The sequence below is a fragment of the Podarcis liolepis genome (assembly GCF_965112155.1).
Source record: "Podarcis liolepis genome assembly, chromosome: 4".
Taxonomy (NCBI): Eukaryota; Metazoa; Chordata; class Lepidosauria; order Squamata; family Lacertidae; genus Podarcis; species Podarcis liolepis.
Window position 1 is genome coordinate 4,930,694 of NC_139558.1, and position 13,279 is coordinate 4,943,972.

Sequence of the window (13,279 nt, forward strand, 5' to 3'; positions counted from 1 at the left end):
TTGTTTTTCGCTTTTGCAGTATAAAAACTATAGGGTTTATTATTATTATTATTATTATTATTATTATTATTATTATTACAAGAATGGGGAATCCGTGGAGGGGAAATAGAGGCAACCTTAGGAAGGGTATCTTTTTTAAATTTTATTCTTACATCTTTGTTTCTTCTCTTTATATAGGGTCAAGGTATATATTTTAAAAACTGCTAAGGTATAACAACGAATTAAAGTTTAACTCTACCACAAAAAATTATTCTAATTAAATTAGGGTTAAGTGATTTTAATAAACTATGTTTTAGGACATTAAGGGGAAAACTTGCTTGAATAAACAATTGGAGTTGGAATACAATAAGGGGAGACGTGGGGAAGTCTTGAAAAGAAGTTACTGAAAATGAGTGTTAAAAGGTGGAAATTTTCTTTGCTGTTTTTTCTTCTCTCTTTTGGTTTTTTTACTCTTTTCTTATCTTTTTCTTTCTTTTCTGTTCTATTATTTGTAACCTTTTGAAAATGTAATAAAGATTATTTTTTTAAAAAAAACACAAAGATGGTAAGGGGAAGAGGAGCACAACACAAGGAGTTGCCTCTAAATCACAATACTTGCCTGAACTAGACTGACACCCACCTCTAGCCAGGGAGTTGACCACAGAAGTTCTTGTTCTTGTAGTTTTGTCCGCTTGTATTAGACAATTGTTAGAGAAGGCAAATGCTTGCTTGAGAGAAAGCAACACAAGAAGAACATGTCCACACAATGACAAAGACCCCTTTCTACCAATGGGGCACAGCCGGGATCACAGGGGAGGCGGGAGGGTACATGTAGAGAAAGTACATAACGTGTGTTCCGTATATAATGTGTGTGCTTCGCTGGTTCAGCTTTGGAAAGGAATCCCTGAACCCAAATTCCAGTGCTGAATAAAACTTGTGAACTTCCACTCAATTGTTTGTCCTTATTGGCTGGGAGCTTCAACGAAAGATTGGACCAGCTGGGGCCCTAAATCGTGCAGCGAGATTTACAACTACATGGGAAGTTGCCTGATGTGCGTAATGATGAGGCACTGGCTAAATGGATGGTCCCACACCCCCTTTGCACCCACACTGCCCTTTAAAGTGAGCAGCATCTGAATACATCTAGTGTATTTGGGAGAGCACACCAGAATGCACTAATGTGAATGCACCAGTTTCTCCTCTCAGTGATATGTGCAGGTCCCCATCTTTACCTCCTGCCCCATGTCCAGTCTGGCTCCTAATAAATCTTGCTGTGTAATCCTGTTAATCCTATTAATTTTGGTGCAAATTGCTCCCAGGTATGTGGGTGTAGAATTGCAATTGTTGCAATCAGTCAGTCACAACCCAGTAATAAGGGTGATGATGAAGACAAAGATCCCTGGTAGGAGGCCAAGGAGTTTACAGGTACACAAGACTTCCCCCATTTTTACAATTGAACTATTTTTACAATTGAACTATTGCACAATAATCAAAGATGCAAGCAATGTTAACAAATTATTGAAATCCTGCAGCAAAACCGGGGGGGGGGGGGGAGAGAGAGAGAGAGAGAGAGAGAGAGAGATGGCTCTTGGACAAGAGAAACAAGACCAACTGGTTGGAGAAAAGCAAGTAACACAAAGTAGGTCAATTAATAAATTAAGATGCAATGAAATTAAATGCTTTTTTAAGTCTTAAGAGACAGTGCCTTTCTTTCTATTTGCCTTCCATAAGAAAACTAAAGAAAGGTTGTAGCTAACTAATCAGCAAGCTTTTCCTAAAAAATGGTCATTGAAAGCAAACTGGGAAATAATTTGAAAATTTGAATCTGTTCTGGTGTAGTAGATAAAACTCTAAAAGATATGAAATAAATTAACAAGCTTCCCTTAGCAAACCACTGACAATTATTTTTGAAAAGCCATGGTAAAATTGACAAAGCTAAGTTTTAGAGCAAAGGCTCTTTCTCATTTTCAAAATGGCAACATTCACTCCCAGCACTAACTTTTATTTCTAGAAACCTCCCCAGTGAACCTTGGGAACCAAACAAGAAGAGATGCTGAAAGTGTAATTGCCAGGGGAAACAGCAGGTGTGCATTTCACCCTTGCTGTGTAATGCCTAGAAGAACTTACCTGTATTTTGACACTGCAATATTCTGTGTATCCATGGTGGAACTGTTGCCACATTCCTAGTTGGTGGCTCCCACATGAAATTGCTGGTGCAAAACAAGGGAGGAAAAGCGAAGAGCAGTTGCAAAAGGAAACCACTGAGCGGAGTTGACAGGAGCAAACTTGCTCTTCTGTTGTGTGGGTTGCAAAAAGCAGCTGCTGCTAGCAGAGAAACAGCAAGCCCATTCAACACACTTTAAAAGTGCATGACTCTCCTGAAATAATATTGGGAAGTACACTTGGCCCCTCACACGCATCTAAAATTCCCAGCATCCTTAACAAACTAGTTCCCAGGATTCGGGGAGCAGTGCGTTTGACAAGTGTCTCTTTCCAGTGCTTTGGCCTTCCCATGTAAGCTTGACTCATTTTAAAACAGCACTCTTTAAAGAGCCAGTTTCATCCTTACTGTTGATTCAGTCAATCTTTAAAGCTGTTGTTCATCAAATATGCCAACTTGCTGACAAATATGGACTCCTACTTATTACTGATTTTGCTTCAGAAACTCTGTGCTGCACATCAGGGGTTGGGTGAGGGGAAGCTTGTTGGATCTACTTTGCAGTGAAAAAAGCAACAGCCTAACAGCTGCCAGCAGGAGCCAAGTGCAAAAATGCACACACCGCCCAGCTGCGGTATCAGTTAAAGGGATTATAATACAATGGGATTATAATAATTCAAGTAGAGAGGATTTTAATTTCAAATTAACTTTGTTTGATGCGTTCGCAAAGTTGCTTGATTAAAGGGATGCCGAGTAATGGTGGGAGGCACCAGCTAAGAAACCCCCAAGGGAACCCCCAGGGGAAGAAGGCTCAGAGTCAAGGGATTGGTGGGGGTAGGACAATGAGTGGTCAGAGGGAGAAGGAGCAAAGCGGGGGGAGGAGGTGTCAGAAGAGGTGACAGGGTTTAGTGAACAGGAAGAGGCTGCGGCAGACCATAGTTCAGACTCTGAGGCACAAGCAGAGGTTGGAGGGGAGGGGAGACAGGAGGGGTGCTAAAGAGTTCAGGGAGTCTCCCCCTCCTGCTGCAACCAGCTCCCCTCCCTCCTGGTCTCTGAGAACCTATCAAAAATGGAATGAGCAAAGCAGAGGGTGGTTGTGTACAAACGCAGCCTGAGACTGTGAGGGAAAGACCCTGGAGAGGAGGAATCCTAGTGGGCACTAGGAAGGCAGGTACCTTAAGTCCTCACAACTGCTTCATCAGGGCAAGACCTCCTAGAAAGTATTGCTGAGAGCTGTGTTTCCTTGACTAAAAAGTTAACTTCACTGGTCTTGGATGACTTATAGTTTTGTTGCAGACCAACGCCTGACTCCAGCCCTGACAGGCAGATACTCAGATCATAGAAATACAATTGGTAGATAGGGCTCTGTGTGATGTCATTTCCTATCCATTCCTAGAGTGGAAGGAGCACATACTAGTTCCTGTTCCTCTTCCTTTGACCAACATTGGATGTAGACATGTCCCCGCTTGCTCCAGCTTTGGGCACATGCTTGAAGCCATTTATACTGCAAATGTAAGTATTTTGCCTGCATAGTTTGTACTGCTGCCTTTGCTGTGAATCAGTGACATTCAACTGCGTGTATGGGAGGCTTCCTATATATACACTGCTGCTCTATGTGCCTGGGGTGTTCCATGCAATTAGAAATCTTACTCAAATATAGACTTCTATTATGAGTTTTCTAGTACCCTCCCCCAAGTACTTATTCATGCAGCTCATATTTAAATGATGGAACTCACTTCCATAGGAGGCGGGGTAACCACAAACCTAGATGGTTTTAAAACAGGATTTGACAAATTCATGGAGGAGCAGAGGGCTCTCAATTATCATAGCTATTAGCTATGATAGAGGTTGTGCTTTGCCTTCTCAGTGGGAGGCTGCAAGGCTTCTGAATGCCAGTTGCTGAAAACCACAGGAGGGGAGAGATGCTCTTGTCCTCAGGCCTTGCTTCTAGGGGCATCTGGCTCGCCACTGTGGAAGGACTTTCTGACAGCAAGAGCTGTTTGACAGTGGAGTGGACTCCCTCAGGAGCTTTTGCTATCCTTCCTTGGAGGCTTTTAAGCATAGATTGGATGGCCATCTGTCCTGGAGACTTGAGTTTAGATTTCAGCACTGCAGGGGCCTAGTGAGCCTCAAGATACCTCCCAACTCCATGGTCCTATGATCCCATGACTAGATATGCCAACGTCCTGATCCTGGAGGCTCTTCTTATGCCCTTATTTCTATTTCCCCATTGTTAACTGTAGTTTGCTTTAAAATAAAAAAATTCCTTCCAGTAGCACCTTAAAGACCAACTAAGTTAGTTCTTGGTATGAGCTTTTGTGTGCATGCACACTTCTTCAGATACCCAGTTACAGATAGGTAGCCGTGTTGGTCTGCCATAGTCAAAATAAAAAAATTCCATGCATGCACACGAAAGCTCATACCAAGAACTAACTTAGTTGGTCTTTAAGGTGCTACTGGAAGGAATTTTTTTATTTTGACTATGGCAGACCAACACGGCTACCTATCTGTAACTGTAGTTTGCTTTGTCATTGTTATTCTAAAACAAAAGATGGACTTACGCTGCAGCTTGTCTACTGCTTAACAAATATCTGAAAATGGGTCAATTTTCACTGACAGTCAAACAAAACAGAGTATGTGTGAACATTTTCCTCTCGGCAAAAAATACTTGCCATTGTTGTAATCTGCTAATGGCTTCCTTACCTTAGTGTAAATTCTCAGGGTCGGCCCTGCAATGCAAAGAATATAAGACCATAAGAGGAGCTCTGCTGGATCAGGCCAGTGGCCCATTTAATCCAGCATCCTGTTCTGGCAGTGGCTGGGCTGATGCCCAAGGCAGGTCTGCAAGCCAGACCTTAGCGCAACCTCACACTCTCCTTCTGCGGTTTCCAGCAACTGGGATTCAGAATCACACAGCCTCCAATAGTGGAGGCAGAACATAAGTATCTTGGTTAGCACTGGCAGAGGAAGAGGAGTGTGGGCGGTGCGCCATGCCCCTGGGACACGCGCCAGCTCCACCCCCCCTACTCTTCGCCCCCCGGTGCCATTCCGGAGCATGAAGCTCCACCACTGATGGTTAGTAGCCACTGATAGCCTTTAAAGCTAATATGGGATGATTAGTGCAGCAGCCCCAGGATACTGAGTGGTTTGGATATTGAGTGGTTCTAGTCATTGCCAACATGCCCTTGCATTCAGCAAGCAGATCTTCATCCTGCCTAGGATATAAAAGACAAATAGGCTAACACTGCTCTTTCTGAATTCTGATAACTGTCAGATAGTTTGAAGAATATGTTTTTGTCTATATCCTGACAAATAAATCAATATTGCCTTTTAGTTTGAATGATTGTAGTACTTGGAGATATGAAGACTAGCTTCTTCCTTGCACAAAGACTGTTGGTAGTCAAAGTTAATTGTTCCCTAAATAGTAATAATAATAATAATAATAATAATAATAATAATAATAATAATAATAATAATACAGACAGTCTCTCTCAAACCCTTCCATAACATTTTATTTTCAGGATTATATGACATTAAACTTTTAAAACCATGGTTTAGCAAACAGTTACTGGTATGAATACATTTGGGGAGGAAACTAAGGACAATTAATAAGTTTTTTAGTTCCATCTAGTGGGAAAGATGTGTATGTTGTTTTGTAATGAAATTGGCAACAATCATGACAGAAATGCTGAAAAAAGAGAAATGGCAAATGTTCTGTTAAATATAAAACTTCTACAAATGGGGAGATTTAATAATAATCAAGAGGGAGTGCTTATGTTAGTGTTTTTTGTTTACTCGGTTACGTTGGAGAGAAAAATGGGTTTGAATTTTCAAGCTCTGAGAAGTGTATACATTAATGCAGGTTATAGCTTAGATCAGAAGAAACCAAACATGGCTGGGATTTTCCTCAGATACCCAAGTAATTGAGAAGTGAAGGGAACAAAACTTTGCCACAAACCACCATTGTAGACTCTGGGTTGGCTGAGTAGGTTAGAACTAAGGCCCCATTGAAATCAATGGGGAAAGATATTCACAGCTTTCAACAATTCTATAAATGAATGGAATTTATCTTAAATAAAGGGACTACAAAGGTCCTCTATTCCAACCCCCTGCAATGTAGGAATATTTTTGCCCAGCGTGGGGCTCAAACCCAGGACTCTGAGATTAAGAGTGCCACGCTCTACCAACTGAATGTTTCTTTATTTCTTTGTTTTTGCACTAATTATACCTACCTTTATATTTCGCCAATTGCAGTTTTTATATCTTGACATGCCACATCATGATGATATCTCTCCTTTCCTTAACTTTGAGAATAAACAAATAAATAGTAATTGAAAACTTGGATATACAGTACACCAATTCTATCACTCCTCTTTTGATTCTTCTTCCTTTATACCCAAGAGCATAATTACAATCTACAATAATGAATTTATAAAAGCAGATCATTATGTGTAATGCCAAAGTCCTTCAGTAATTTATTTTTACCGTTGTAACACTGAGCTGCATTATTGTCGACAGAAAATCATGTAAATTCTCTGAAGCCTCTTAAACAGGCCCTCAAGGTATAGAGTTATAGCACTTTTCTGCTACAGGCTAGTTATACTTTCACTGCCACGGTATAATGTTAGAACATAGGTCATGAAGAGCCAGCTCTTCAAAACTGAAGCAGAGAAATAGGTGGAGAATTGTTTTCATATAAAAGGTGCATTACTGAGTTGATCTGGAAGTCTGCATGTGAGTCAGACCTACCACTAGTACTATTATTATTTAGTGACATTAATGTATTAATGACCTTCTATACATTAAGGCAAGGGGTGTGGGTGGCGCTGTGGGTTAAAACACAGAGCTTAGGACTTGCCGATCAGAAGGTTGGCGGTTCAAATCCCTGCGACAGGGTGAGCTCCTGTTGCTCAGTCCCCGCTCCTGCCCACCCAGCAGTTTGAAAGCACATCAAAGTGCAAGTAGAGAAATAGGTACCAGTCCAGCAGGAAGGTAAATGGCGTTTCCGTGCGCTGCTCTGGTTCGCCAGAAGCGGCTTAGTCATACTGGCCACATGACCTGGAAGCTGTACGCCGGCTCCCTCGGCCAGTAAAGCGAGATGAGCACGCAACCCTAGAGTCATCCATGACTCGACCTAATGGTCAGGGGTCCCTTTACCTTTACCTTTATACATTAAGGCGATGTACAACAAAAACAGCAAAAGAAAAATTAAAAAATACAAAAAAGGTCTTGATACATTTAAAACAGAACTAAAACCATACGAATAGACACATGTGACAAAGATCCATATATCCAGTTTGGAAAGCCTGAGACAAAAAATGCCTTTAATTTAATGTCCAATAAATTTCATTATGGTTGGTTTGTGGTTCTGAACCTTCCTTCTTCCCTTCTTGTGTCACATGAATGTAGGACAGAATGTGGACAACACAAAACAAATGAGGTCAGCTACTAGAGAGAGGATCTTCTCAGTGTTGGCACCCACATTGATATGATAACCTTTTTAGGTGCCAGGTCAATACTTTTTTCTTTTTTTTACTCCTTTTTATATTAGCTGTACTAATATCATTATCTGTTGCTGGTTTTAATTATGTGTTAGATTTTAGTATCATGTTGCATTTTATATTTTTAATTTTCAATTTTTCCCCCAAGGGGCCTTTTGTCATTAGGTGGTATATCATTATTGGGGATAATAAATAAATTCATAAATTTAATTGTTGTATCTTGGCCAGAATGCTGTTCCACGGAACAGGGGTAGCCACACTGAAAGCCCTGCTCTGAGTTATTGTGGAGTGGACTTTTGCAATCTTTGGAACTTGCAGGCTTTTGAAGACATTGGAAGTGCTGTGCATATAACGGATCTACAGCATATGTGATAAGGTGGTTTCTCTAACGGCTCTGTGTACAACGAGTTGCCAATATAACAGAGCAAGCAAACGTTGGCTCAGGTTGACTACTCTTCTTATGCATGGCACTTGGACATCAGCACCAACTTCAGATGTTAAATACTGCTAAAAATAACAAAGACATATCGCTGCTAATACCTAAATAGTCATTGACACGATTTGCCACATCTAAGGCAATCATATGCCTCTATACTAGCATTGGTTAGCTCTGCTAGGATCAAAGATGTCATTCTGACCAACAAGTTCTACTGATAATTGAATCAATGTACTATTAGCATTCCCTGGGAAGCAAACACCACTTGTTTCCTCAAGGGAAACCCTCGATATCTGACTGTTTTCATTGGTTCAGAAAACGGTTGTGACCACCCAATCAATCCATGACAGGATACCTGCTTTGTTGTAACCTGCTGATGACTCAGTATCAGTGCCAGTAGTCATTGAATGTCCCTTTTGTCTAGCTTTGTACTTGATTTAATCATATTTTTTGTCTAGGAAGCTCTGCTCTCTAATTGGTGTCTCTCAAATGACATGTCCTCTAAATGGTTTCCCTGTTTAGTTTTAGTTTTTTTATCCCAGACTCTCCACAGTTCAATCTTTGAAATTCCTCTAGGAGAATGGTATATGCTTCTCTCACGCAAGCCTGCTCAACTTCATGAAAGTCCATGGAAATAAATCTTGTAAGCCTTAACTATATCTTATCCCTTTGTCTCCTCTCTGTGTTTCTTTTCTTCAAGTTAGCCAGGACTTCTCAAGGGAACATGTTTTATGTTCTTCCCTTAAGGGGGCTCCCCCCCTCCCATGTTTAAACCATATTATGAGAGTTCTAAGCAATCCAAGCTTGTGAATCACTAACCACTGAAATATATGTATGCCCCTAGGGTGACCTACAAAAGCTTTCCTACCTTCATCCATCCCATCATCATCTGACCCTCTTTCCTGAAGTTTTTTTCCCCTTCTGAGTCTTACTATCAACCATATTCAGGTGGACAAGCTAAGGCAGACTAAAGAATTTGTGCCTAGTCTTCATCCGGTCCATGGAACCCCACATTCTTCAAATCAAGATGAAATCTGGAGAGTCACCTCCTTTCCTCCTCCATTCCACAGAACAGGCAACTGAGAGTATTTCATTTCACCTTTTGTTCTCTACCTTTACTGTTTCCCAAATTGTGCTGTCTTTCTACTATCATGTGATCCAGGGGTAGGCAACCTAAGGCCCGGGGGCCAGATGTGTGCTTTTATTTAAAATGCATCTCTGGGTTATTTGTGGGGCATAGGAATTCGTTCATATTTCCCCCCAAAAAAATATAGCCTGGCCCACCACATGATCTGAGGGATAGTGGACCGGCCCACAGCTGAAAAAGGTTGCTGACCCCTGATGTGATCCAAAACAAGGTAATTTGCATTCAAGCATTCCCTTGTGTGACCAGGTTTCCACTGCAGCTCTGTCAGATCCCTCTTCCTGCTCCTTCTCTGGCAATTACTGAACTGAGTGCGTCCATCGATCTCTATCATAATAACGCACTTATTCTAAGTCACTGGTTAACTTTGCATACATGCAAACCCAACATTCATCACCTCTTCCCAACTCTTCCTCTCTTCACAAATCAGTACAACCACCAACCACACACTGCACACAAAATCTGGGATTTTAAAATAAGAAGAAGAAAAAACTTAGAGTAGTAGGGATAAGTAAGCTGATGAAGTGCTTTGTGAATCAGACTAAAAGCACATCAAATAGAGCACCAATTTTCATATGCTGTCAAACAGTTTTAAAAGAAAGGGGTGTTGACCTTGCCCCGTGTTTTGTGTGCTCATCTCTGAGCTCTGCACTTTCTCTGTGCTCAATAGATCAGTTATACTTTGTTCAAAGTGCTGAAGGGTGATTTGATAGGGTGATGGATGATTATCTTCCAGGTCACTTTCATCCCATGATGCTTGGGGAAAGAGACAGAAAGGTAAATAGATCAATGGAAAGTCTTAAAGAATCCTTGATGTGTTCTTCCTTCTCAAAGCAGCTCAGCTATCTACAGGAGCTGCGGAAAGGGAAGCCATGGGGAATGGCAAATGAAGAATATATTTGCTTTGGAGTGAAGTCCATTTCAGTAGAAGAAGGAAACTGTTCCTGAATCTTCTATTTTCTCTGTTAATTTTTTCACTGAAATATTTTAACTAAATCTAATTGGAACATGATAATAACTTAAACCATAGCTGTCAACTTTTCCCTTTTCTTGCGAGGAATCCTATTCAGAATAAGGGAATTTCTCTTTTAAAAAGGAAAACATTAAGAGCTATGACTTAAACATGCTAGCATTTCACTACAGAAGAAGAACCTTCCTTATTATCCTCCAGATATTAATTGCACATTGGGTTGGATTCAAAGCGTAAATGTAAAGCAAACATATTCTATTTGAGTAACTAACTTCTATTTTATACTTCCATCCAATCTCAATATGTGTTTTTTTCTGGAATGCATTGCTTCCACCCTTAACATCCACACCACTCCTTCTTTCAAAGGCCTTTTTCAAATGTGCAATCTAGGTAGAATAAGTAAGCATAAGAGAAGAAGCAGGTTCTGTCCAGAAACATTATGCATTCAATTTCAGCATCTTAAGTGAGCCAACATGCTAACAAGGCAGGATTCTCATTGCAACAACAGGACCCATAAATGAATGCACAATAGTTGAGGATGGATCCTTCCACCATGATATCCATGAATGTTGATTCAGACTAAAAGACTGAAAAAGGGAGTAGGGCTACATCAACTAACCCCACACCTGACATTGTGCACTCTGACTTGCCCTGCCCGCAGTACAAAACAAACATCTGTACTAGGGAATCGTTGCATGAATTCCAGGGGGATACGACAAACTGGTATGCGTGATATTGGAAAATGGGCTAGTCAGTACTTCTGATGAAGGCTGCTGACTATGCATTATGTAAAGGGAGAATTCAAACTTGGGGAACTGTTTTTGATGGCAGGGGTTCCCATAACATATATAGCTCAATGCACACTTTATGGCCAATGCTGTCTGGAAATGGGCTGCAATTACCTGATGGCCAATTCAAAGGGAAAAAGGAAAAACTTAAATTTTTCAACAAAAGTAAAGTGTTGGTTTTTCCTTTCCTGATTTCACAAGAAAGCAGCGTGTGCATATATTTAACAAACATGCACATTTTACCTGCCCACAAACCCACTAGGCATCACACCCCAAGGGGCAGAAGTAGCCTATTCAGTATTCAGTCCGAGTGTATTTATAGCCAAAGAGTTGAACTGTGAGAAGAATTTATCAGGGCTGTGAAAGGAGCATCATGAATTATTTACCCCAAAAATCAAATTTTATAACCCTTCTCAATCTTTCATAAACTGTGTCTTCCCATTTTATTTGAAATTTTACCTGCAATCATAATACAGCATAAGTCAGAGAAATGTCTTTCTGAAAGATTTGTAAGAGCACAGGTAGAAAGCGGGCACACAATAGTGCCTGTACTTGAAAGAATTGCTGGAATGACTAGTTAAGTGTTTAATTTTTAAAGCATGCAGGGGAATGTGACAGATCTCTTTTAAAACTTCCATAACCCCCTTTCTTTCCATTTAGGAGGAAAGAAAGACACAAAGCATCAGTCACACCAGTTCTTCTTTAAAGATCTTCTCCCTCCCGCCCTGTTTCAGAAAGAGCAGAAGGAAGGCAACCTGCAACTCTCCCTCCTGCCAGTTCTTTTTTGTTCCTACTGCAAATTCCTCCTTTTTATCTCTCTCCAAAACCAAAGCAATCCTCTGCACAACCTCCATGGCTGAAACCCAGTTCACTTCTCGCCCTCTCCTACTATCTTGACTCTAGGACGGTTAAATATTCAATTGCCGTTTTATTTTCTCTCTCAATAAAACTGGGTTTTGGGGAAAGCTCTGATGTAGTCTGTGCTGCTCTCTGAGTGGGCATTCTGCTACCTAGGCTAAATGATCTGAAAGTTACCCAGATGTGCTCCTTTGTATTTGGAAAAAGTGTGACTTTCGGCAGCCTGTCTACTGTTCAGCAGAACAAAACCAGGTTCAGAGTGGGAAAGGGTCTCCCTAGCACAGGTTAGCTAAACTCTCCCCAGCCATTTGTCTTTCAGAAGAGTTTATTACTTGGCACAAAGTAACATTTCCAGGCATGTATAAAGACATATGGCCAAAGCAAGACAGCAGTATTGTCAAAGGATTCATGGGGAGGGGGGAGTATGTAGTAGCAAGTACACCTTGGATGTTAAATTGTTGTTCTTGTTGTTATTTATTCTCGTGATTCTAGATGGCCCCACTCACATCCAATTTACCATATTCTGCTAGCAGTCAACCCCAAGCATGCCCTAGAGGGAGCTTTCTTCCCCCCAAATTATTTTTACTGGTTTTCATGTAAATACATTAACAACACATAACTACCGTAACTTGTCCAGTGATAAATTAAGTTTCATATGCTGTACACAGTATACAAGCAATATGTTTATTTATGCATTATCAATTCAATATGTGTCTATTCTTGAAGTGCCTTTAATTACCCTTCTGTGGCGAGCAAGGTGTTCTGATAGGGCCACATTCCAAATATTCTTTATCTAGATTTCAATGGGGATATCTATAGGTTGTTTCCAGTATCGGACTATTGTTAATCAGGCTGCTGATAAAAAACAATAACTAAACCTCTGAATTTAAGGTAATTGTTTAAATTTGAGTCTAAGGATAACGAGGCAAGAGCCAAATTGGGTGGAAGGGTTGCTGCGTAATTTTGGAAATAATGTGAAACACGTTTTCTCAGAAGGAATATACCAATGTTCAACTCCACCATGCATGAAATAGGAACCTCACTCTCTGCAGCCTTTCAAACATAGGGGAGAGATGCTAGTGCTTATTTTGACTAGACATGAAGGAGTCCAGTGCTAGTGAAATATAATTTTAACAGAAGTCTCCTGCCAATGAGCAGAGATGGTTTGTAGGGATGGGTTGTGCCAAACTGATTGTCATTTATTATCTGCAATGATGATCCCTAAGTCTTTCCCCCATATTATCCGGAGGCCTCCTGTATCACCCGTATATTGTTCCAGAAGAATGCTATAAATTAAAGACACAACTCCTTTTATTTCATATCTTGATTTGTTAAAGACTCAAATGATGTAAGAGAACGAAGGCCTTCCGCCTTGTGTTCCAAGTATCTTGCAAATGTGCACAACTGAATAGACTGAAACCAGGTTAACTGGGCATCATCCAGTT

The 13,279-nt window shown here is 40.7% G+C and overlaps 1 protein-coding gene across 1 annotated transcript in view; it reads left to right on the forward strand.

The window, feature by feature from the left end:
- LOC310705539 (uncharacterized protein) overlaps window positions 1–13,279 on the forward strand; it is a gene marked incomplete at its 3' end in the record, with an annotated part of 54,008 nt that overhangs the window by 2,926 nt on the left and 37,803 nt on the right. The window contains exon 2 of the mRNA XM_083500136.1: window positions 3,534–3,649. Within this exon, the coding sequence (XP_083356262.1) occupies window positions 3,594–3,649 (56 nt within the window). The 5' untranslated portion in view covers window positions 3,534–3,593. The remainder of the gene's footprint in view (window positions 1–3,533; window positions 3,650–13,279) is intronic.